At 36.0% G+C, this 27,353-nt stretch overlaps 2 protein-coding genes across 3 annotated transcripts; one reads left to right on the forward strand and one right to left on the reverse strand.

The window, feature by feature from the left end:
* The first annotated feature begins 418 nt into the window (after positions 1-418).
* C4H10orf88 (chromosome 4 C10orf88 homolog) lies at positions 419-14,649 on the forward strand. 2 transcript variants are annotated; one of them, XM_087932576.1, is made up of 7 exons: positions 926-1,263; positions 4,012-4,212; positions 5,222-5,294; positions 6,410-6,613; positions 7,859-8,075; positions 8,226-8,319; positions 9,185-14,649. In XM_087932576.1, exons 1-7 carry the CDS (start codon positions 1,043-1,045, stop codon positions 9,405-9,407), a joined length of 1,233 nt encoding a protein of 410 aa, XP_087788702.1. In that variant the 5' UTR covers positions 926-1,042; the 3' UTR covers positions 9,408-14,649. The 2 variants fall into 2 exon arrangements, with proteins under 2 accessions (XP_026560703.1, XP_087788702.1); XM_026704918.2 differs by having other exon boundaries at positions 419-1,263; positions 7,859-8,319.
* Positions 10,488-27,353, reverse strand: CUZD1 (CUB and zona pellucida like domains 1). The gene is made up of 8 exons (XM_087932477.1): positions 27,256-27,353; positions 25,581-25,841; positions 23,482-23,652; positions 22,666-22,889; positions 20,777-20,949; positions 19,542-19,927; positions 10,943-11,211; positions 10,488-10,657 (listed from the first exon to the last, which is right to left on the reverse strand). The coding sequence occupies exons 1-8, from the start codon at positions 27,351-27,353 to the stop codon at positions 10,488-10,490; spliced, it is 1,752 nt and encodes a 583-aa protein (XP_087788603.1).

Here is a 27,353-nt window from a genome sequence, read left to right on the forward strand (position 1 = left end):
AGTTTCAGTGATCAAAATGTTGTGAGGGTTTTTAAAGCCTGAATGGCCTCTACTCCAGCCTCTTTGAAAGCCATTGCAAACAGTGTTGCATATCTGCACTATACATATAGTACAGATTTCATTCAATTTCCAAGGTCCCAATGGTGTTTTTTCAAGAGGCAACTGGACTTTCTTTGGAACAACCATGACCTGGATGACTGAGAATCTCCATAGCCATTCATTTTCAAGGGTTATGCAAATAAATTTCTGTTAAGTTTTCCCATCAACCCAAGCCATAAAACAGTCTATAATCCATGATTGCCTAAACTGGGCAAACCCTGACAATTCTTTTTAAGCAAATCATGGCTTTGTGCCTAACGTGAATCCATTTCCTTATATTCCATCTCTCTCTGTCCTTCCCTCACACACACACACGCACACACAAGCAAGCAAACATGGAGCAGGACAGACCGCGCGTTGCAAGCTTTTGATTACAAGGAAGACCCAGCTTTATAATCACTACCTGCAGGCAAGGGATGCTGCAATCTTGGATTGCCTGAGAGGAGTATGGGCATTTTTTCATTTTTAGTCATGCCGGGCAGTTTAATTTTACTCTCGAATACAGGAAACATCAGGAAAACATTTCTTTAAAAACATGTTACATTATTTGCTCTGCACCCAGAACCTTAAAATAACCACGAGTTTCCTTCTTGGCTTCTATTGCCGAAGAGGGACTGGATGCAAAGACACTGTGGCTACGTTACAGCAATCAGCAAATGCCGGTCTTCTATTATCTCGACAGACAGTTGCAGGAAGCACAACGCTCCGGAGAGCCACAGCACCAAAAACAGGCAGGTCGCTCTACTGACAAAGGAGCCGCGGCGCTATCACGTGCTTGAACAACTCACTTCCTACCTATACCGACGACAGGGGTCTCCTTGTCTATGGTTAAATTTGTGAGAAGGCGGAAGTTCCAATAAACCTACGTCCGGTGAGCAACGCGTCCCTTGGATATTCAGTTCCGCCTTAAAATTACTCCGCCAGGGTTTCACCCCGGCCGGGGATGCTGTGTTACAAAGGCCCTTGGGTCTCTTACTTGGCCATGGCGAGTAACAGGAGCAGCCTGACGGAGAAGCCCCAGTCTGGCTGGGACGACTCTGCCGGCGGCTCCCGCGTCTCGGTCGCCTGTTCCTGGGTGTGTCCGAGCGATCTGGCGAGTGTTCTCTGCGTCGTCCCGACGGGTGAATTCGATACGGAGGAGCTTTCGGAACCCGCCCCGAACGGGTGAGAAGGGCCTTTTGAGGCGGGGAGGGAAAAGGGGACCGCTGAAGTGTAGCTAACGGCCGAGGAGTGGCCTGGTGATGCCAAGGCTTCCTCAGCAGGGTGGTTGAGTAGTTCTATCCAGGCTGAGTTCAGAATAGAATAGAATAGAATTATTTATTGGCCAAATGTGATTGGACACACAAGGAATTTGTCCTGATGCAAATGCTCTCAGTGTACATAAAACGAAAAGATACGTTCAAGAGTCAAGAATCATAAAGTACAACACTTAATAATAGTCATAGGGTACAATGAGCAATCAAATCATACTAGGAAACAGTCAATATAAATCGTAAGGATACAAGCAACAAAAGTTACAGTCGTGCAGTCACAAGTGGGAAGGGATGGGTGATAAGGAGCGATGAGAAGGTTAATATGAGGATAATGCAGACTTAGTAAATAGTTTGACTGTTGAGGGAATTATTTGTTTAGCAGAGTGGTGGTGTTTGAGGAAAAAACTGTTCTTGTGTCTAGTTTTTCTGGTGTGCAGTGAGGAGCCCGTCATTTGTTTAATTCGGGCATGGGCTGTGGCATGCATTCTGTACATCGCGGCATATGGTTTACCTGGATGTGTGAATCCAATCTGTTGGGATTTGCTGGCTAGTCAGGCTTCAAAAAAATAAAAAATAAAACTTAAAACCATTGTAATAGAAGGACTGGGTTTATTAATGGCACCAAATCTGCGGTTAGCAAGTGGGAACTGGAGGAGGAGAAACAATTGATGGGGTTTTCTGCGGCTCCCTCCCCAACATCTTGGAGCAGAACTGCTGACAATTAACTGTATGTTTTTCTTGCCCCCCTCCCCCCTTCCCATTTGCTCAGATTTAGTGCCATGAGTGAATCAAATGTCCAAAAGTGAATTAATCCATTTTGAATTAAGCCTTATTGTGTGAAGGGTAAGGAGAAAATAGTAAGAAATAGCAAAATAAATGAAAGGCAAAAGATAGAAAGAAAATAAATTGAATCAAATCTAGTTTACATTTAATGTTTCACTCCAAACAATTCTGTGCAATCCATCTATCCATTTATTGCACCCATTCCTTTCATCGGCTTTTGGTTTTTTAAACTTCTCTACCTCCCTCTTTCTGAGTTCTCCCCACCTGCATCCAGTCACAACTTTTGAGGGCTTACTTTTCTTCTGGACCTGTTTTATCTTCCTTTATTGATTTGTTTCATGTTTGGTTCTCATTCATTCTCTAAACAAGTAGTTTTCATTTAATGACCACACGTTCAGATATTATGACATTGAATAAGGTGACTGTCACTGGCCCTCATTGTTGCAGCATTCCTACGGTTGTATGATTGCAGTTTGGGCTTTTGGCAGCTGACGGTTAAAATGGTTGCAGCATCCTCTGTTGCATTACAATTTGAACCTTCACTCCTGGCTTCTGACTAACAATGTCAATGGGGAATCTGGCAGGAGGTCGCAAATGACAATCGTGATGTCACACCGAACAATATGGAGGATTTGCAACAATAACTGCCATTGTAAATCAGTACAGTCATGTGACATTGCTTTTTATGACTATGTTGCTTAGCATGGAGTTGCCAGCCCCAGTTACTGTTTGTTAAGGAAGGCCTTTGTAATCAAACAGTCTCAACATACTTGTTTAATATTGATAACTCCTTTTTGTGTTCGGTTCATACTTATTTCATTAGTCATTCATTCTTGGTTGTGTAAAAGCTCCAGTGCAGATCCTAAAATAAGCTAGACAGATTTAAACATACACAAGATAAATAATAATCCACACTTATTTTAGCAAAGCAAAAATCCACCCCCCCACTTATGATACATATAAGGTATCCACAGTGATTTTCTCCACTATCACCCAGTGCAATCCCTGGCTGTCAATAAGTTGATTTTAGTCTTTATCTTTTGTATCAGCCCAACACAAAAATGTTTAGACGTACACTCAAATCTATGTAACTTGTTTTAGCTTCCCTGATTTGTTAACCTAGGGTTGCCAGCTCAGTTAAAAGTAGTCTTGATGATTATTCTTTTATACATATACTCATTTGCCAGAATCCATATTCTAAAAAATTGATTCCTTCGTCACACATACACATCCTCTAACCATTTTCCTTCACCACAGACTACTGCCTCATTCACTTATACACATTCAGATACATAAATATCTTCCTTTATTTTACCAAGTAAAACAAGTGGAAAACATGAGATGGAAATAGGATGAGAAAGGATGGCTACGCAGGAAGAGAAAGAAAGAGAAAACAAAAGAGGAGATGAGCAGGAGAGGTAATTGACAGGGTAGAAAATGTAGAAAGTCAATGTTTTCAATGAAACAGAAATAAAGAAAAGCTGATGCTGTCCCTAGAGATTGAGGACTGTAGAAAAAATGTTTGGAATCCTTGGATAATAGCAGTTTTCAGTTCTTTTATGTATGGACGCCATACAGTTTTTGCTCTCAAGATTCATTTTCTTCTTTTCAGTAGTCCATGCTTCAGTTTTCTGAATCTAAATTTAGCCTCTCTTTTCAAAGGGTAGGAAAAACCACTTCTTCATGTATCTACAATAACACTTTGAAGAGAGAGCCGTTTGAAGACCTGTGTCAGATTTTAGCCATGGGATAAATATTTGGATTTTTGTCATGTATATTTGAAACATTTGTTTCCCGGATGTACTGATTATTTAAATGAGTAATTAAATTACTCATTTACTTAAATTACTTAAAATAACCTTTCTCTCTTATTTAGTCAGAATGTTGTTCTTGAAGAACAAATAAATGATGACGGTGTAGTTCCCTGTTTACTGTCCTTGCACTGTGATCCATGTGGATCTGAAGAAATTGTCAGTCTAAGTATTATAAGTGAAGCAAGGAACATGGAAGTCTACTTAGGAGATGAATACTATGGAACTGGAAGGGGAGAGCGAGTGTGTACTGTCAAACATGGCAGGTCAGTTGTTTGTCTTTTTTCACATTGATTCAGTCAATAATATAGTAACATTATATTTAGTCTCGCAGGTAAGACTTCCAGAAATTATATATCAAATATTTTATTATTTATATGTCAGTAATGTGGCTTGATTGTTTTTTTTCATTCTGCATTCTTACTGGTATGTAGATTGCATTTTGCTAATGTAGTCAAACTAAAAGCAACATTTTGATGATTGGTTAGAAAATTTTTGAAAGGTCTTTCTCCTAAAGAATCATGCTGGGATAGCAGGAATATAATAGATACAATATTAATAATTTGACATACTAATAGAGATCTTAATAATATTTCATTACATGAAAGAAAAAAAAAGATTATTTAAACATGCTCAAATTATATAAGGAGAGAGAACTCTTATAGCTAGGTTGCTTCCAAGAGGTTTATTTAAAAATAATCCTGGAGCAGACTTTTAATCATATATGGATGACTAACTTTTTAAATTTATTTTTGATATTTTTCTCCAAAATAGCTAAAATAAACTATAAAGTTCATTGTTAGAGCTCCTGCTGAGCATTAAGCATTGCAATTTTCTTATTCATCTCACTATAGCTCTTAATATCTATTTTCCTGACCTTGTGATTTTTTTTTGGGGGGGGGGGAACCTTCAGTGGAATTCAGTGAGTACCACATTTGATAGAGGTACTCATTTGATAGAGGTACCTTCAGTGTTAACACTGAAGTGCTTGCCATGTACATAGAATTTATGGATTGTGAGTGGGGTTTTTAGTTTTTTTTGCTATATATAAGTAACTGCTTATATTATGCAGATTACTAAGAAAATGTAAGAGCTATTGAAAATTTCTAATATTTGAAAATGTACTAGTGCTGTCTTGTTTATTTGGATGTTAGAAAAATGTAAGTAGCATCTTGAAAAACATCAGTATTTGTTGTATTGTTCTTTATGAAAAACTATTTCACTGATGCAATATTTATAAAAAAATTACAATTCCTTTATTTTGCTTTTTTCTAGCAAAGGTGACCAGGTTTCATTATACAAAAAATATCTTAAAATGGAATGTCCCACGGTTTCTTGTAAGATTAAGGTAGGTTATTACAAAAAAAAAACCCTCTTAAATTTTGGCTCATTTTTTTAAAGATAGTTTCAGGAGTTTTGCAGATTATTTTAAAGAGGGCCTTTGCAAAGCATGATAGTGTGCGAAGCACTCCTCCTGAAAGCATTGAAACAACTGTCTTGCAGGTTCTCTGAAAACTTTCTCCAGCTGAATGTACGTACTGTATGTGTATCGGTATACACAGGCAATACTTCTGAAACTGCAAATAAAGCAGCTGGACATGCACACCTGCAAACTTCTTGAGACAATATTTGAAGTAGTTGTACAGGCCTTCCAGTGATAGAGCTGATTTGAGAAGAGATGTGCTTTATAAAGAGCCTCTGTTGACTGCCTTGTACTACCCTAATGATGATAAATAAAATTATTGTGTTCCCTCTTACATTTCAGAAGTTGTAAAAAGAAGACCATTTCCTTTAATCTGTGATATTTTTCTTTCAGACATTTTGATTATAAGTAGTTTTTAATTATCTCTTTCTCTCTGTTTGTAAAGAGGATATTTAGAAATGGAAAAAAAGCAATATAGCACAAGTAAACTATGATAGGGAGACAGATTGATAACTTTTAGAAGCACCAAGGGTTTGTTCTGAAAAACTATTCCTTCCCAGTTTCAAATGTGCAATAAGCATATCTATCCCAGAACTTTTCTTCATTCTTTAACCTCCATCCCTGGCCTGACTCAGTATGCCTAACTAATATAAAACTGATCAGAGGAAAATAGAAAAGAGGTTCTCGATTTTTCAGAAAATAAAAGATTAGAAACTCATGTTTACTGACATAATGGACATTTTGCTTTCAAAAGTTCCATAAGATGTAAGCTTGAAGTCACATGAGTGCAGAATCAAGAAACTAATCCTTGAAATTGTGGATTTAATGGTATCTAATAACAAATTTTAATACAACTACTGTTTTGCTTCAACCTAGTATTATTAGCCTATTCTTATGTTTAGTTATATCAGACCTATTATTAGCACCTGCATAAGGCTTACCATGAGAGTTAAGAGGAGAAAATTGGAGGTTATTTTTAAAGAGGTATCTTAAATTAATTGAATTGTTTCCTCAATTCACCAGAATTCTCTTTTCACTAGCTATTATCCATCAGTGGAAAACAAAGAGTACTCATCAATAAAATCATAGTACAAGTCCAGTCAGCCTGTGCAAAAACTGTGCCAAATGTTACATTAGGATCAGGAATAGACCTAGATAAAGTACAAACTATAATGGAATCAATGGGATCCAAATTATCACCTGGGGCACAACAACTCCTAGATATGGTTCGTTTTCAACAGAAGGTAAGTTACCATTTGCAAAACACGGTTCATAAAACGTCCTTTTTATGTGCAAGATATAGAAGAGACTGTATAATATGGGATATTTGTATTCTTCACTTGTATATTATTTGTGTGCTCTTAAGTAACAGAAATAAAGGCAGGTTTTGCCTTCCTAATGTCTCATACAAAATTTAATTGTGTAGTAGAATTTCTGTTTATATATAGTGTTCCTTTACAGATTAATTATGTGGTCTTTTTGCATAGTGAAGATAGATAATTAGACATGTAACACAAAGTTGCATAATTGGTCTGGAAAGGTAGGGGATATATAAGTTGAAGTTAAAGTAACACGTGAATCTTCCAATTAGACTCCAAACATAGATAAGCTCAGTTTTGCATAGTACTTGGGAGGCTACCAGAGTCCAGAATTGTAGGATAGTCTAGAAGGAAAAAATGAACTAGGGGATGGCAAACAATTCCTATATTATTGCCAAGACAATTGCACTGGTGTTTCAGGTAGTCATACTATTCAACTGTGAATGTGGGTGTCATTTGATTGGAAGCTATGTAATTCATTAATTATCATGCTTCTAAGGTCTGGATCAATCCAGTAATTAAGAAAATAACTGTGAAAATGCAATTATATTCTGCTCTACCACTGTTACTCTCCTTTTCATTTGTCCTGCTCATTCCATATTTAGCAGAGTGTGAATTTAAGATAACAATGAAAAGAGCTATTTATACTTTATTCTTGAAAGCTCCAAATTATTTATGTCCTATCAAAAATTATAGTAAAATAAAGCCAAGTTCAGTACAATATTATCAAACAACCTGTTAGGCATGGACAATCAGATCTATACAACTCAATGAAGAATTCCATTAGTTACTTTCTTGCTCGTGCCTATTTCACAGGTCAGTGGCAGTTTGCATCTGGGCCAAACTAGGTTCAAGAACATTCAGGGGGGATTGGACCTTGCCCTGTTATGCCCACATAACAGTTCCAGACTAATTCCTGCTTGGTTCTTGCCCCTTGCTCAGTGAGTTTCTCTCCAACATAGCCAGGGTTAGCAGGAGCCAATGGGTTAAATATAGAAAATTATTAGAAAAACAACACATTGAGCAAATGGTTTTCCAATAAGGGCATTATTCATCAGTTCAATATGAATCTGCAATATACAAAGAAATACTATTGAGATTAGAAATTGTACAATTGTTTTTTTGGATTATATATCTAATTAATGAGACCATGTATTTTATTTCCATTAGAATGGGATTTCTTTTGGAGGCAAGTTACAAACCATCTTAGGAGGAAATGGATTTGTGTATGGAAAAAATCATCCCATTGATGGATTGAAAAAGACCTCTGACTTTGAACAGTTAGACCACTTGTCCAATGGACCTTCTCTTTTAAAAGCTAATTTGGTAGCTAAAACAGTTGCAGAGGATTTGAATGCACACTCCAAGATAACCAGACAGATTACAGGTAATTTATTTGAGCTCCCTGGACTTCAGCCTTGTACTGTACATTCTGAAAGTGACTGTAAAGGATTGCTAGCATCGTTTTTTCAAGAACAAAGAAATGAAAATTCAAATATACCTAATTCCTCATTGCTGCTTCCACTTCTTCAAACAGCCTGTGGTCAAGTAGATCGTCTGCCCACAGATGAAAAGGATAAATGTTGTGAAAACAAGTTTGCTTCTCAGAAAGATGGAATTCAAACTGTTGGGTGAGTTTGTATTGAAAAAAAATATCCATTTTTAAAATTGGGCTCAAAATGCCTCTTTGAAAAAACGTAGACTTTACCCAGGCAGTTGAACTAGGTAACTGTTAACAAAACCTGAGTTTGAATTTACCTGGGTTTTGAGGGCACTCAAATTACTAACTTCTGAATGGTTCACTTTCCATAAATATTTGCACTCTGATGGTAGGAACTATACAAAAGATTAATCAGTTGAGTTTGAAAGATAGTTCACTATGCAGATATTTTCTGAATATTTACTGTTTTAAGATGCTGGCATGAAATCACGGAAAAGAAAGATATTTATTTACTTATTCAGTTGATATGGGTGCCCACTTATCAAATGATTTTGAGTAACTCACAGTGATAAGAACACGAAATAATACATCAGTAATAAGAATCCAACAAACTTGTAGAAGCACACTATAGCATTGGGTACAATAATTCACAAAATTCATATTGAAACAGTGTCTTCTTCCAATTCCAATGTAATGTAATGGTTACTTTATCTGTACTCAAATGCTGAAGAATTGTATGCCTCTGTATTCATTAAGGGGCTATAACCATATTTTACTTGCTGCCTTACCAGAGGTATTTGATTGACTTAATTTAATAAATCATCTTCTCATTTGGTAGATGATACTGCTTAATATTTAAAAACACACATTAAAGATTTCTAAATTATTAGTATGTGTACTATTAAGTAATGTTAGCTTTGAAAGATTTTCAGATTTTAATTGTTCATTGTCAGATATTCTACTAGAGTATTTGTAAAATTCATGCTACTTTGGGTACATAATTTATACTTTTGGATGGCATGGATCAGTTTTTGGTTGTTTGCATTTTTTTGCAGTTTAGAACAGAAGCATATTTGTCTGTATTTGGAAAAGTTCATGTCCAAAAAGATCGACGTGACAGAGAAGAGATTAATGGATTATATTGACCTACGTATGCAAAAACTTCAAGAACATGTTGATAATAAACTTGCTTTAATCATGGATTTGGTTAATAATTTCAATATTGTTTCTCAAGAATGTGATCCTTTGAAAGAAGGAAACACAGATGGGAAGAGGTAGGAAATCCTTATAAAAATCAAAGACCTTAATATGTTTTATAAGAATGGGTCTGTATTTTACAAACTTTCTGCTTATAAGCTTGTAAACATTTACATCTCAAACTTTGTACTTTTTATGTAATTTTGCAAGTATTATGTGCTAATATTAATTGTTATATATCTGTAATGTGCGTAATAAGTATTTTTTACATTTCAGAATATTTTCTACATCTACTTATGACCTATTTATTTGTAACTATTTAAAAATTAGTTTGGGGCATGATAAATGTCTTACTAAATTATTTTGAAACATTCTAAATAAAGTGCTTTGTAGCTTTATCAACATTTAACAATATTTTTATAGTTAAGTGTAGGGTAATTTCACATAAAATAAATTATATCCATTCATTCTGGGTTCTAAATCAATCTTAGAAAAAAGCAGATTAATTAAGGGAAGGGAGTCAGTGTATTTCATTGGCACATTCTGTATCTGGTCTTGTTATCCATGTAGAACTTCTAGATATTTCAAAATGTATTTGCTCTGATCTTATTTTGTATATATTTATCTCTATTTGACAACGATTCATGGGTAAATACACATATGATGAATTTTTGTAGTACAGCAATAGAATCAAATGATTTCTGACATTAAAAACTATTTTTTCTCTATGATTTATTTATGTATACTTTTCTTTAGTACTTTCCTTGAATGATTGTGTATTAATACATAAACAAGGTTAAAGGGTTTGCCTGAAAATAAATTTAACGTGAAGGAGTTCATGGAAGGAGAATATTCCTGGCCGTTTTCTTTCCCACAGCCATCTGTGTTTCTTGAAAAATTCACCAGAAGAAAAAGATGGGGGGAAGAGCAGAATCATATTTATGACCATAGGTTTCCTCAATTTCAATTTCCTTTTTTTGGTATCTGATGTAACTGTGTGTATGTGTGTTTTGTATTTGGCTATTTCCCTTCCAGATGTGTTTAATGCTATAATTCATTGATCTTAAATGAAATTATCCTTTAAGGAAAAATCATGGAAAGACAACAGAACATTCCATTCATATCTCTGTAGGTGAAAAGCGAGTCAGGTGAAGATCCTTGTTAGTTACTCAATTTCTGGTATCTGTATCCAGTTTCTCGAGTAATGAGACGCTTTGCTGCTAGACCAACCAGGAGTACTATGTTAGTAGCCAACACAATAAATGCAAGGATATATAGGGTCTGGGGCTGTGCATTAAGACTTTCTTCTGGATAAACTTCACTGGAAATGGCTGAATATAAAAAAACAGAAGACAAAGAGGTTAAAGGGTCTTCACAAATTCCAAAATCATGGAACAATACAATAAAATGTGTAAAATTGTTGGCTATAACTTTTTTAGCCAGTATTTTATGATTGATTGGGTAGAGATGGAGATACTGGCAGTTCTGCTTGTCTGTAGTTCAGTGGTAGCATGCTTTGATTGCTATTTATAATACTGAAAGTGCTCTTAAACAATTCGCAAAAAAAACCCCTGTTAAATCTACTGATGTAATCAATTTCAAGAAAACATTCTCACCTGAGCGATCTATGGAACTTTCTTCTCTTTTCAGTCTGAGGGGTCCAATCACAGCATCGCCTTTCCATTTGTAGGAGGAAACATCTCTCTTATGCCGAGAAATGCAACCTTTGGTACAGCGAGAATTAGAATCCTTGCTGTCACAAATTATAACTTCACAGCGAAGATAAACGGATGGGTAATGTTTTAGAAATCTGAAGGACCTGAAGCTGAATCTCCCGTAATGCTCAATGATGGGATAGGCCATAAAAGTATCATCCTTGGTGCAGCTGAAATAGAATTTTCAGATTATTTTATCATGATTAATAATATGCATTGATATATTATGCTTATCAGAACTGTAAAATTTCAAGAATGGGTTCTTTTAAGGCAAAAAAAGTTTCAATCCTACATCTGTTTCCTTTGGTACATGAATTCTTTCAGTCTGTAGTTACCCCTCTTATATTCTGTCCAGAAGGTTACTCATGTTAGTCTGTTGCATATGTACAATAAAGCCATGTGAGATGTATTACAATTTATATGCTTGTAGTTATTAATCTATTTTATCAAATGCCTGGAGTCTTTTGAGCAGATTATTAAATATATGTAAAGGTGAATGAATGGCTATAGCCACTCTGTACCACTTTTGTTTACAAACAAAAGTCGTACTTACTGTGTTTCCCCGAAAATAAGACTGAGTCTTTTAAATTTATTTTCATACATATACATACATACACACACAAACCAAAAGACCCATTAGGTCTTGTTTTCAGGAGATATCTTATTTTGCAGGCGCAACGGCTTACAGGGCTTCCCAAGACAGACACAGTTTTCACGTGGACAGAGAAATGCGGAGGCTCTAAGCTTTGTCTGGAGCAGCTAACGGCAGAAATACTGGCTGAATTATTAGGAAAAGACAAAGACGACATACTCAAGGAATTTGATGAAGTCTATAGGGTCAGTACCAACTACACAAGACGCTATAAATGTCCAAGAGAGGTTCACATCCATTTTGCAAGAAGGAGTGTGTGAGATATAATACTCAGAATGTCAAGAGATGGAACAATAATGTACAAGGGCAAAGAGATTATGATCCTCAAGCAAATTCCAAGAAGAATAAGGGAAATAAGACGAGATTACAAATTCCTAGCCAGTTTTCTAAATCAGAAAGGAATTCCATTCAAATGGTTAATCCCAGAGGGGATGTTAGTAACATGGAAAGAAAGAAAAATCAAAATAGAGACTATGGAACGGGCACAAGACTTTTATGAACAGTTAGTAGGTACGGAAGATCAAAATAGTAAGGAGGAATCAAGAAGAAATTCGCAGGAAGACCGAAGTTGCCTTAGAAATAAAAAAGGACCCCCCCGCAAAGCCAAGGGAATGACTACCCACATCAAGAGAGAGAAGAACCAATCCCATAACAACTACAAGGAGAGAGCTGAATTATCATGAGACAAAAAGCGAAACAGATTTAACTAAATGGAGGAAGAAAAGAAACTTCTATCCATCAATATAAATGGTTTAAATTTGACAACTAAAAGGTAAAGGACAATAGCCAAATTAATTAAACAAAACACCGACATAATATGTTTACAAGAAACCCACATAAGGAAAATTGATGAAAGATATTTAATTTGCTCTAAACTAGGGAAGTTATTTACGGCACCAGCAGATAAACAAAAAAAGAAAGGAATTGCAATATATGTGAAAGATGACTTAAAAGCAGATCTAATTTGGTCAGACCCGGAAGGAAGAACTCTGGTTTTACAAATCTCGATTAATACTATTTCATTTCTATTGGTAGCAATTTATGCTCCAAATGAAGAACAGAAATTTTTTAAAAAATATTTACACCAAAAAATAATGTGATTTGAAAAAAGGAACATCTGTATCATAGGCGATTTTAACTCTATTGCTGATTACCAAAAGGACCATAGTAATGCGAGCAAGAACAAAAAAGGAAAAAGAGGGTTTCCCAAGACATGTAAAAAATGATGGAAGAACAAATTTGGTGGATTTATGGAGAAGATTAAACCCAGAAGAAAAACAATTTACATTTTACTCGAACCCACATAAAATATGGACAAGAATAGATATGGTGTGGATGAATGGGGAAATTGCAAATGAAATAAAAGGAATCGAAATTTTACCAAATGAATGGGGTGATCACAACCCAATTCAAATAATTTGGAAAGGCAGGAAAAAACCAAAGAAAAGATGGACATTAAACAATAAGAGAAGAAGAGTATATTAATAAGCTTAAAGAGGAATTAAATTATTTCCTAAAGGAAAATGATAATGATGTAACCTCGAAACAAAATATCTGGGATACATTGAAGGCAGTTATAAGAGGAATAACAATCTCTTATAATGCCATGAGAAATAAAAGAAAATATGCTCAACAAAATAAATTACAACAACAAATTAAGGAATTAGAAATCCAATTACAAAAAAACCCTAAAAACCAAAGAGTACAAAATCAGATAATAACAGTCAAACATAAATTGAACTTAATGGAACAAGAAAAAATGGAAAAATAAATTTGAAAATGACTAAACAAATTTATTTTGAATATGCAAATAAACCAGGAAGATGGCTATCTTATAAACTTAAAAAAAGGAAAGAAAAGAGATTGATATACCAATTAATAGACGAGAAGGGCGATTTACAACAAGAGATAGAAAAGAATGAACGACTTCCGGTTTGCCAGGCTTCGGCGACGGCAGGGATTTGCGATCCTGCGCGATCCCTGCCATGCTAGCCGTCTGGGTGCCTCCGATCCTGACGGGTCTGGAAGATAAGGCTGCCCCGTAGAGGCAGCCGAAGACAGGGGGGATCCAGATAGGGGTTTGGGGGTATCGCAGACCCCCTCCCCAGCCAGCAAAACCCCCTTTTCTCAAGGCGGTGGAGCAGCGGTCTGTAATGGCCGAAACAAAGAAGCCGGCAGCTGGACAAGACTGTGCAGGAGGAAGAAGGAGAAAGTTGTAAAGTGAAAGTTTTTTGGCTGAACCAGGACTTTTAAGATACACTTAATATCCTGAAAACCATGATCTTTTGGATGATACATTGTTTCCAGTGGAGATTTTTAAAGCAGTGAATGGAAGTGCTGAAAGGGAAAGCTTACTCTCCCTCCCTTACGGAGTTAACAAATGGACACTGAAAAACCTGCTTTTTTATAGAAGGTAAAATTTTAAAGCTCTTTGTTACAAGTGGGAAGGGAGAGGACTGGAAAAAAAAACTTATATTAAGATTTTGTTGGAGGAGATGCCTTGAAGATTTAGAGACTAGAAGTTAACTGCAATAAGGCTTTAAAATACAGATTGGTTTTTTTTCTAATTGATATTACCCCAGGAAGAGAAATTGCAAAGGGAAGAACTTTGTGCTCTGTTTGGACTGTTTGATGACTCTGGGACTTTGGGGAACTGTTTTAAGGTTTGAAATATCTTGGTTGGTTTAACAAGAAGAAGAGGAAAAAGAAAAAGAAGAGGAAAAGGTTTATAATGGCTTTACCTCTTGATGAACTAAGAAAGGAATATGGAAAAACAAAGAAGGCAAGTACGCTGTGGGAGAAGCCTTTCTCTTTTTAGAAATGGCGCTTGCTATTTACCAGCAAACTCAACAACAGATGGAGGAAGCAGCAGCAGAAGAAGAAGCCATCTTTAATGAATCAAAAAGTTTGATCAAGAAAGAAAAGAGAAAGAGAGGAAGGAAAATGAAGGACTTAAGACCTAAAAAAACACCCAAGAAAGAGAAAAATAAGATGCAAAATCAATACAATGTTAGAAAGCAAAAGAAAAGAGGAATACAACAGAGAGGGGAAGCTAAAAAGGCAGAGGTTAGGAGAGGAGGGGGTAAAAAGGCTAGGTGGGATAAGAAAGAAAGGGAAAAGGGGGGGAAAAGCCACAAAGGTATGAAACAAGATGGGAAAAAGCAAATTTTTTTTAGGGATAAAGGGTAATGCATAATTTAAAAAAAAAAAAATTCTGCAAAGTACATATGATAGTATTTGTATTAGAAATAGAAAACTAGAATTTTATAAGATCTAATAAAAGATTAAAATATTAAAATGCTAATGATAGATTCTAAGATTTAATAAAATATTAAAGTTTAATATTTAGTTTAATTATAGAGTTTAATGGGCTATTGTGTTGATGTTAATATAGATTTATTGCAGCATCTGTTTTTGAAATAGACAATTGGAATGTTACAAGATTTAATAAATTAAAATATTAAAACGTTTAAGATTTAATGATAGATTTTAATATTTAATTATGTACTTAATTATTTTATAGATTTATTCTTTTCTTTTTCTTAAAATTTAGTAGGTAGAATGTACTAAGCAGAATCAGACTGGGATCTAGGTGTTATTTTAAATGTTAATCTAGGGGAACGATAGAAAGGCATCATACTCCGATTAGTGATTTCAGGAGAAATTTTCTTTTTTTTAATTATAGAGAATGAGATAAATGGTTAATTGGAAAAGAATGGACAAAAGATACAAGTATAATGATTTAAAGTAAGATGAAATAAATAAAATAGAATTAAGAAGATTGAAAAGCGGGGAGGAGTTATATAGAAGATATAGAATGGTAAATAAGATAGGTAATGGTATATAAGATGAGCATGAATTTAATTGAAGTCCGTACAAAGAGAGGTAATCTGGGGCTAAGCCACTTTCTAAAAAGAAGTTTTATGTTTTTGTGTTTTGTGTGTTTATGTTTGATTGAGAATTAATAAAACCTTGGAGGAATGTTAGATGAGAATAATTGTAAACAAGTCAGAGGGAAATATAAATATGATGACTATAAAACAGATAAATATAGAAAAGAAATGTAATTGAATAAGAATAAAGAGAAATGAGAAATTTGTTAAAAGATATTTATGTGTTCATATGGAAATGGGGTAAATTAGAATTATGCGGTATAAAATAATGTTTTATCTGCCTTGTAAAGATTTACAATGGAAAGAGGTTTTATGTTTTTATTGTTTAATGATGTTTTGTTTGTCTCTAAAATTAATAAAATTTGTTTCAAAAAAAAAGATAGAAAAGAAAAAAGACATCATTCACAAATATTTTGAAAAGTTATATAAAAAAGAAGTCAATGAGGATAAAATAAGAAATTAGTTAGAGGAAACAAAAGACAAAGTAATTGGAGATGAATGGATAGAATTATTAAATAAAGATATTACATGGTCCGAATTGAAATCAGCAATAGAGAATCAAGGGAACAATAAAACCCCAGGGCCAGATGGGATCCCGGCAGAATTATATAAGACAATCGCGGAATTAATTGGACCATTGATGATGGAAGTGTTTAATGAGGTATTACTGGCAGCTAAGATGCCAGACTCATGGAGGGTAGCATTGATTTCGCTGATCCCGAAGGAGGAATCTGACCACAGATATATTAACAACTATAGACCAATTTCACTCCTAAACACCGATTATAAAATATTCTCCTCCATTATAGCCAATAGACTAAAACAAGTTTTAAACCCGTACATATATGAAGACCAAAATGGATTCCTCCCGACTAGACAGATAAAGAATAATTTAAGAACAGTAATAGACGTTTTAGAATTTTATGAAGCCTACCCTGAGAAACAATCCACACTTATGTTTTTAGATGCAGAAAAGGCATTCAACAACTTAAATTGGCATTTCTTAATTCAAAAAATTTATAATATGAATTTAGGCACTAAATTTGAAAATATCATCACAATTTACAATACACAGCAGGCCAACATCTTAATAAATGGGGAACACACAGGTCCAATAAAAATAGAAAAAGGAGTTAGACAGGGTTGCCCTCTTTCACCTCTTCTCTTTATATTCGCTTTAGAAACACACTTAACACGTATTAGGCAAAATCCCAAAATCAAAGGATCGAAGATTAAAACAGAAGAATACAAATTGCAAGCGTTTGCCAATGATATGCTCTTCTTTTTGGAGGAACCAATAGAAAAAGGATATAAATTGATAAAAGAACTAGAACAATTCGGTGCAGTAGCAGGACTTAAAATCAATAGAAGAAAAACAAATTAATGACCCAAACCTTAACAGAAGAACAGAAAAAGGAATTAGAGGTGAGTATGGGAATACAGGTAACAAAGAAAGTTAAATATTTAGGAATATGGCTAACACCACAATGTAAGATACTCAAAGAGAATAACTGACAAATTGTTGCAACTAGTAAACAAAGATTTAGAATCATGGAGTAGGTTGCAACTTTCACTATTGGGCAGGATTGCTTCTATCAAAATGAATATTTTACCAAAATTCTTACACCTATTTCAGACGATTCCAATTAAATTGCATAATATTTTTTTTTTGAAGAACTTAATAAGATAATACTCAAATTCATTTGGCAAGGAAAGAAATCTAGAATTAACGTAAAGGCATTACAGGACTTGAAGAGTAGAGGGGGATTAGCACTTCCAAATTGGGAACTATACTATATGGCAGCTGCTTTAGTATGGTTAAAAGATTGGGTGAACTTACTTAACAAAAGAACGCTATTATTAGAAGGCCACGACTTGCAGAGAGGTTGGCACGCCTTCTTATTGGAAGTGGGGAAACCCAATCAATCATATTTTCATGGACACTTAATTAGAGGTTCACTATTAACCATTTGGAAAATTAGAGGTTCACTATTAACCATTTGGAAAAAAGTATGGAAAAAACACTTTAAAAGTACCGATTTGGCTATCGACAATGGAGGCAATGGTTCACCCCAACAATTTAGACATTACAAAAATGATCAAATATAAAGATTTATTAGATGCACAAGGAAAATTGAAAACACGACAAGAACTACAAGAGTGGGGATTTAAAATTGATCAGTGGGTATATCTCCAAATCCATAGTAGATATAGGCAAGATAATAAAGATTTTGGAATTAATAACAAACTTCAGCACTTAGAAAAATTTTTACTAGGATCAAATAAAAAAAATATAACTAAATTTTATAACTACCTACTGGAAGTAGCATTAAAAGAAGAGACAGTCAAAGGAACATGATAGCTTGGAGTAGGAATGTTGGACGGAGTATCACATTAACAGAATGGGAAAAGATTTGGAACAGAAACAATAAGATCACCAAATCCGCAGCTTATAAAGAAAACGCTTGCAAAATGTTTACAGATGGCACCTTCCTCCTTCGAGGTTAGCAAAGATGCACCCCAACACGAGCCCAAAATGTTGGAAATGTAAAAGTATAGATGGAACCTTTTTTCATATGTGGTGGTCATTTAAGGAAACCCAGAAATACTGGCAAAGAGTTAGAAGGTGGCTAGAAGAGATAACAAAAGAACAGATTGAATATAAACCAGAGTCCTTCCTGTTAGGGATTTTTGACAAACAGCTACCTAAAAGAGTGAAATATATAACAATACATATCTTAACAGTGGCCAGACTAATGTTTGCTCAGTGCTGGAAATTACCTCACATACCTACTGAACAGATGATCATCCAGAAAATCTCAGACTGTGCAGAAATGGACAAACTAACCCTAGCCTTAAAAAATAAAGATTCTTCAACATATTACAACAATTGGAATTGCTGGTATAAATGGTTAGACCAAAGATAGACTATATATTATAAAGTTAAAAAGAATGGGACAAACATGAGTGCAATCTAAATATAGATATGGATAAGATGTGCATATATGATATAAAATAAGAAGACAAAAGATCTTACAAACTGTCGAAAATGAGAATGTTTTTAACTGTTCACTTTCTCTGCTTTCCTTCTTTTGCTTTTACTTTTGCATTTCTTTTTCTTTTGTTCTTTTCTGCTTTTTCTGTTTGTGTATGTGTTGTTGATTTGTTTTTAATTGTAAATTCAATAAAATTTGGTTTAAAAAAAAAATGCGGAGGCTCTAAGCTTTGTCTGCTTGCAAATGGGACGCTTTGAAGCAGAGCTAATCGCTCTGTTGCGAAACGTCCCATTTGCAAGCAGAGAAAGCTTTGTCTCCCTCTAGGCGAAAAGTGCCGGTAGAGCCAGGCAGAAGCATGGGGGGAGGAGAGGCAGGTGATCACAATGTGCTGCCCACTCCGTCCCACAAACTCTTGGCTTACTCGTTGCCGTGCCAGGCAGGCACTCACACAGGGCATGGAGATTGTCTGCCTCACCTTTTGTGCCTCTGTCTCCACCTGCTGCCACAGTGTGAGCCTCCCGTGAGCCATGCAGTCACACAGTACATCTGCATCGCCTGTCCCCCCGCCTCTGTCTCAGGGCTCAGACTTAACTGCACTGCACCAAGGGGTCAGCTGGCTGCAGTGGCAGCTGGATACCGTCGGCCCCCCACACACACCATCTCTTCTGGCCATGCCCATCCCCCAGGCTTATTTTTGAGGTAGGGCTTGCTTATATTAGGCCCACCCCCAGGCCAAGGCTTACTTTGGGGGATGGGTCTTATCAGGAAAACACAGTACATGCCATTTAGATATCTTTAAACAAGCAATGTATGTAATACAGTATGAAACCTTTGTCCTATTTTACCTTTTGTCCTATTTTTCCTCTATGAGGGAAATTACATCAGTTCTATTTATTGTAATACAGCTCAGTTTATAGTTGCAGTAAACCCTAGTTGTAATTAACACTGAATATACTTACCCACTTTTAACTAAATCATAGTTTGGTGATTTAGAATTAAGATCTGGAGATGCAGTGCAAGTATCCACAAACACTACCAGATTTGGATCACTAGAATGTAGGCTGATCTGTGCATAGAGCATTTGGTTCAAGTCAACAAAGTAGGGATTTTCAAGTATTGGTTTGGAGAAGGAGTCTGTTTCATAGAACGACATGCTGAGATTGTATCTACCTACAGTCGTTGTGTTGTCTAAATGTTCACTTTCTGTTACATACACAATTTCTACTGTTGAATTGTTTTCCATTATACATTTTACAACAATTTCCACTTTCTTTTGGCGGGTGATCATAACGCCCGCTGGCAAGGCAGTTACAGTATTGCTGTATGAGATGCTTTGACCTTCAGTCTGCCAAGGAAAGGAAAGAAAGAAGATATTTTAAATGGTACAATGTTTCAGGAGACAGAAACAATGTTTCTGAGTTACAAATAAACGTGTCTAAGTTTTTATAATCTCTAATTATAAAATTATAGTTAAGTATTTTGTTTAAATTTAACAACCAGTAGAAAAGAAATCATATATGATAATACATTGAAGAACATTGGAAAAGTAGTTTTCTCTAATATCAGTTTCTTTGATACTACTACTTTTGCCATTTGAAAACCAAGAAGGTATCTTGAAAAAAAAAAAATCAGCATTTGAATTCTGTAAAAGCATAGGACATTAAATGAAGCAGGCTGTTGCCAGTAAATAAAACTACAAAGTGTATGCAGTCCATTTACAGCTTTGATCTCTAGTTTCAGGATTGTAACCCCTTTGTAAGTTCCATTAATTTTCGTGGGATGTGGTGTAAATGCTCCGCATATTTTGCATCCTGTTTGATGCTTCCCAACTATCTATACTCATGGGGTATTTTTTTATTTTACTTACTTATAGCTTGATAGCATTCTTTTTTATATTGAGTTGTGTAAAAGCAGAGTACAGAGATATGCAACTATATTGGACTCACTTAATATTGCATGCCATTGATGGGTTTAAATCTAGGGATAACATATGTGGAAACGAGTAAAATAGAAAAGATCTTAAGGATGGGCTGCAAAAATCTGATAACCAAGAAAGAAACAAGTCCAGTACGGAAAACTAACTGATGCCAACTCATCGTCATCTTGATTTTTTTCAAGCCTGATTAGTGACTCTACTAAAAGCAACTACAGCTTTGGGAAAAAATAAATGAATTCACAGAAAGACAAATGTTACCTTTTTAATTGTTCCACAGCTGTTGATAGGAAAAGAAAATATCACTGGGTTGTAAGAAGTAGGCTTGCAGGTTTGGTTATTTAGAAATAAGAAACTTGCATTATAGTTGAGTGAAGCCAAGTAAAAATTACTGAGAGTAATTGTCATCCTGTCTGAAGAACAACTGAGGGATGCTAACAGGAAAGAAAAAAAATAGAATAGAGTCATGAATAATATAAACTTTTTGTCAAAGGAAGAAATATGTGACTGCTATTCCCGATGGATTTGAAACCAAGTGATAGAGATTATAAAATTGTTTTGTGCGAAAAAGGGATCATTTCTTTTTCTTTTTGTGTCAAAACCAAAACATCTTTGACAAGTAGCATCTAATCAAGACTTTGTTGAAAAAGCTAAGTAGTGTTAAACAGGTTTATATATAAATGGGAGATTCCCAGGGAAGCCTGGTTCCATGGCAAAACAGTAAAGTAAAACAAATAGAAAACTGACTATTAATATCACTTTGGAAATGTTTTGAGCTTGAAGCACTTCCAAAGTGGTGAAGAAAAATATTAAAATTATTTCTTTGAGTGTAAGCAAGATATTAGCATATGATACTGGGTGTTGATTCTGAAATGTATATTTTACCTTCTATAACAGCTGCTCTGTAAAGAGAGTAAAAAAAAATAAGGTTCAAGGTACATCATCATTGTTCTCTGTATGATGTTATAATCCTGCAGGCAGAGATCCAGCAAAGCTCCGTACTTTCAACATGGGTTTTTTTTTTTAGGATTTCTCATAATTGCTGTATTTTGAACTAACTTGAACTTTAAAAAAGACCCACAAAACATCTGCTGGCTGGTGTTTTAATTGTAAATTGTAATTAGCTGTACGTGACCTTGGATATTTATTATTTAAATTGTCTAAATATTTGGTTTTAACTTTGCATACTGCCCAGAGTCATTGCTGTGACATTGCTGTGGCAGCTATATAAATTGTACAAATAAATGATCTTACATGTCATCAGGAGTATATAATTATAGTCAGGCATAGCTGTATTGAGAGTTAGTATGATGTGATGGCTAAGGAAATCAGGAGATGGTGGCTTGCTAATGTTGGAGAGAGAGAGAGATTGACTGACCGACTGACTGACTTTTGGCTTCATGTAAGGGAAGCAGCAGAAGTCTTTCTTTTTCTCCCCAGAAATGAGTCTTTGCTGGCATAGCCTCTTGGAACAGGATGCCTTGCAGGGTCCCAAAGTCTCATTTCTGGCGGAGTTTGGGAGAGAGATAGAAAGACTTTTGCTGCTTTCTTTGCATGCAGCCAAAAGCAGAAGAAAGAAGCAGCCCGATGGCCAGGCCAGGCATGTGGGGTGCATGCGGCAAGTTCCCCCCTCCACCTTTTCCCCCCTCCCCTCACTACCTTGTGTTGTTCGCAATGCAAGCGACGCAAGCTTTGTGTTCCCACACAGCCTGGATTGTTTGGTGGGGTGCTTTGGGGATAACATTTCTCTGTGGACCACAAAAATTTTCTTGTGGACCACCAGTGGTCCCCGGCCCACCAGTTGGTGACCACTGCTTTAAGCGCAAGGAAACAAGCAATAGTAAATCAAAATCCTGCCAAGAAAGTCCTACAGGGACTTGTTTAGATACTAGCCAGGAATCAACACTGACTTGAAGGCACAAAATAAAAAATAGGAGTAGGAATCTTTGATGATGGATAAAATATCTGAGTGTGCTTGTGCCTATGTTAAACTAGTCATAACTTGAAATAAGGACAAAATCCTTGCCATGTTTCCAAAACCAGAAAAGATGTCATTAAGCAGATTTATATACGAAACATCATTGGAAGAATGGATCTGTATTTGGTATTCCCTTTCCATATCCATATAAATCAGTATAAATCAACCTCACTGGACTTACTGTTCGGTTGTGATATTGGTGTAGTAGTGTAACGAGCTGAAAAGCCCCTGTAAGAGTTAGCATAGTCCGTTGACATCACAATTGTCATAGCATTAGATGAAGACTTAAATGTTGGCGTTGAGTGACCACACAATTTTTTGATTAAAGGAGAATTGGACGTTGGACCATCAAAAATGGCGAGAAAATCATATCTGCAGTATTCATCCATTTCTAACCTGGACACAGAGAAAAACAACAGTTTTTTATACTATTATTTCCATACCACCTTTTCTCATTTATCTTCATTTATCCTTAGAATAACTTTGGTTCCAGGTTTTCCCCAGTCCTAGTTTGGGCAGTCTTAACTTATTCTCCATGTTAGTTCTATGCCAGATAATACCTTCTTGACTTTTTGGGACTAGCTTTCATAAGTGTTTGGATGCTGGCTGCAGAAGCTAAATGGATGTAAGGTCTAGGTTGGATTTAGGCAAATATTTCCAAAATATATATAATTCATGAATCAATGTATTATAGTGATTATTATAAAATGAGGGACCCAAGAATGAATGAAAATAGGAAATAAAGAGTTTGGAAAAAGGTGACGGTCAAATATTAGTTTAAGAATAAGCATATGGTAATTATTTTGCTAAAATCCCACTTTTCCTTTATTGAATGATTTTTATTGAGATGCCATCATATGATTCTGCCTATTTTTAAATGCAAGGTTAATCTGAAAACTTATTTGAGCTTATTTCTTTATTTATAAATTTTAACATTTCATACTCTGGCCAGAATTTGAAACACACATGTAAACCAAAATTTACTTACAGTATATCCTTGAAAATTAAATTTATTTGGGTATATGGTTCTGTTTCTATATGCCAGACACAATATGTAAAGGGTAGGTGTTTCTTGGGGTAATTTGGGCTGTTGAATGTTCCTTCTGGGCCAGTAAAGTAACCTCCACATTTGGCTTTAGAAAGATTAAAAAAAAAAAAACTACATCAGTACGCAGAAAATACAACATAGTTTGCCATCCTTCCTGTTCCCACCCTTTGCCAGTGGGAGGATTCAAGCTGTTTAGAAATTATGCAATTGCCTGTATTACCTTTACAGTAATCCTTAGGGTTCAAGTTTAGATTTTTTAAAAAGATTATACACGCAATGTGGAATTAATAGAGTTTCCGCTAAATTTCTGTGCTGATCATAGGGGGATTGGCCATAAACAGATTGAGCCCAGATTGTTTGGTGTTCGGTTACAAGAACTCATGTTAAAATTCAGAGTCACAGTCACAACAGGCTGTAAAACACTTGCAGCTGATGCAAAATACCACACCACTTCCCACATTCACATGATCACATTTTGGACACTTGGCAATCTGTCCACATTTACAATTAGTTGCCAAGTGCCCAGCAATCATGTAATCATTTGCAAGCTTCTCTGCTGGCTTTTCAGGAAGTATATAAGGAAGCTATTGGGGAAGGTTGCAAGTGGAGGCAACATTGGATTTGAGGTCCGTTCCTCCCGAATGGTATCCCTCCACATCAGAATGGGCTGCACATATTGTAACAACTGGTTCGCCTAGTGCAGAACCAAAAAATGTGAGTGCGCATGGTTGCAAAAACACAGGGATTTCCTGCGCGCAGCAGCTGTGGTGAGTAGAGCGGGTAAGGCGCAGAAAGAGCTGGGCTGTGTGGGTGGGAAGAACGAGCCAGATATATAGGATAAGATAGCACCGGGGTGGGTGGGCAGGCCCAGCCCATGGTCAGAATTACCAGTACAGGCGAGCCAGTCTGAACTGACACCACTGTTCCACATGCTGGAGGAACAGATCTTAGATCTGGTAAAAATACTAGTGAATACCTGGATTTCAGGCCTTTCAAAACACTGGTATTCCATAATACTTTCTACTTCGCTCTGGAAGGATTGGAAAGGCTCCATAGGGGAGGGAAAAATAGCAATAGCAGTTAAACTTATATACTGCTGGATGGAAGGCTAAGTCAACTTTGAATCAGTCAGACGCGAACTGGCAGAAAGTAAAGTCAGCCTGAAATATTGTATTTTAACCACTGTGCCACTCTCACTCTGGCATTTGCTAGACAGAAGCATTTGCTAGCACTTTTGCTGGATTTGAGGTCTGTTCTCCAAGTGAGCTGACAGATTTCCCCTCCAGAGGGGAACTTCTTCAATATGCTGGAGGAATGAACCTCAAATTCTGCCGGTATGAAAATGCTAGCAAACATCAGCATTCTCACAATCGCTGTCCCTGGTGGGGTGGGGAGAAGGCCTGGGACTGTTATATTCGATATAACAACTTGAGCTGTTGTATATGAAGCAGTCATGTGGCATCTCAGTGACAGCTTAGCTCAATGACCAAGATTTCAAGCTAGGGGTGGGATTCTACTGGATTGGGTGAACCCCTTGTTCCTATGTTCAGCTCGCTCCAAACTGGTTTACCGCAATGAGGAAGTGGACCCGTCCACCTGCCCCTGCTCTTTCCTGTGCTTTATGCCTTTGTCTAGAGCCCAGCAGACTGGCGCGGCAAAGTGGTTTGCCGCACCTCAGCTGTTTTCTTCACAGAAGCTTCAGTTGAAGGTAAGTATGGGCTTGCCTTTTTAAAATGCGGAGTGCGCATGCACGATCACCAAACCGGTTGTTATACCGGTGGAATTCCACCCCTGTTTCAAGCCCAATTGTCATAAATGAAGGACTACCTGTAAGGTGGAAATCTCTCTGGTATTGAGTATATACAGAGTATATTGAGTATGTACAGACTTCTTAAAATTCTCTGTACTCAAGTATTTTTACTTCATTTTTAACTCACTTTTCAATTAAGAATTCATCATAGCTATGAAAAGCTAAGTGCAATTTTTATAGGTTCAAATAATTCTACAAAAGTGTCATCGATCAGTTTCTATTCTATAACTCCCAGGCGATTCTGGATGGAGATCTCCTACCCATCTTCTGTGGATACTTACGTGTATCTGGTGAAATATAGTAGTAAAATGCATGGATCTTTCGTGTAAAATTTGTGGGGCCTGTTGATATGCGAAACGTTAAAGCCGAAGATGATGAGTGAAATGCGGAGTCTTGAGTATGGCATATTCTTCCTAAGACAGATGAATTTGTTGAGGGACCGTCATATATTTCAATATGTTCTTCGTCACATGAGGACAGTGGGCTAAATCTAAGAGAAAAAGAAGATTGGTTTTTCTATGTGTTGGTATTAATGAAATCCCATGATAAAACAAAATGATTATGCAATCTTCTGATGATTGAAACCAAACAAAATATTTGCACTAAGCTTCCATTATAGCAGTACTGTATCTCCCTCCTGCAAACATTACACAGGGTCTCCAAATCCTGGCTTTATATAATTGTGTCATAATTCTCTGTCACTCTGTCACTGAAAAAAGAAAGACACCCTGCACAAATGATGCCTATATAGGTAGTTCTCAACTTACGACTATAATTGCACCCAAACTTCTAAGCGAGATAGTTGTTAAGTGAGTTTTGCCCCATTTTACGACTGTTGTTGCCACAGTTAAGTGAATCACTGAAGTTATTAAGTTAGTAACATGGTTTTTAAGTGAATCAGGATTTCCCACGTACTTTCCTTGCCAGAAGTTTACAAAAAATGATCACATGAATTCTCCCTTCGTCTTTGCTTACTCATGATCTTTGTGCCAACCTGGTTTGTTGCTTGTGTCTGCGTCAGAGATGGCAAAACTATGACTGTGGGTTACCTCAAGATTAGTCTAGCTGGGGGAGGGGTATTTCTCTCTCTCTCTCTCTTTGTGTGTGTGTGTGAGAGAGAGAGAGAGAGAGGGAGAGGGAGAGGAGCAGCAGTCAAGTTAGGCATTTTCTAAATATTTGATGCACTGAGTCCAAAAGGTGTAGTATATATTGGAGGTGTTGGCCCTTTGAGAGCTATATGCAACTAAATTTCATTTTAAGGTATGCCGATTAGTGGATATTCAACGCGACAATAAAGTTAATCTAAGTGTTCCATCATTTTTTCTTTCTTTTTTTCCCCTAATGCTACCCAAGCTAAGTTGCTTTGGTTTTTCTCTGTTGTCCTTGGAACATTTGTGTGCATCTATGGCTTGTGTACTTCACAGCTTTTTTTGTTTCTTTGGTCTATATGGCTAGATTTAATAATTTGATAAGGCTGAATTAGTTCTGTATTAACACTGTATGGATATATTTTTACTTTCTTCAAATGTCATTCATTTAATCATTTTATATATTCCTGTCTTGTTTTATTAGCACTGTTAATAGTTGTACATCATATCTTCTGGTTATTATATTTCACCAATAAAACATTTTAAAACACAAAATTTTATTTCTTGTCTTTCCAGCTTTTGAGGTAAATCTACACATCTCTCTTCTATAGATCTCCAAATCTGATTTCTTTACTGACTAAACAATGCCTAACAAAGTCCCACTCCCCTATCTTCTCTTAATCTCACTCTCTGGTTAACTTGCCATTTCCAAGGATCTTCCTTCCTTTGCATCTTGTTATTTCCAGTTTGCGAACTAGTGCAGATACTGGTTGCTTATCTAATTTTTCTGGCAGAATTCATACAAAGAATACTTACTCGACGTAAGAAAAAATAAGTCGAATGGTTTGGTTTGTATCCCTTTCTCCCTTTATTTCCCAGATGCAATTTTCACTTGCGTTGAGTTGAATTGGCAT

The sequence above is a fragment of the Pseudonaja textilis genome, chromosome 4 (assembly GCF_049901715.1).
Source record: "Pseudonaja textilis isolate UNSWEBS1 chromosome 4, rPseTex1.2, whole genome shotgun sequence".
Lineage (NCBI taxonomy): Eukaryota > Metazoa > Chordata > Lepidosauria > Squamata > Elapidae > Pseudonaja > Pseudonaja textilis.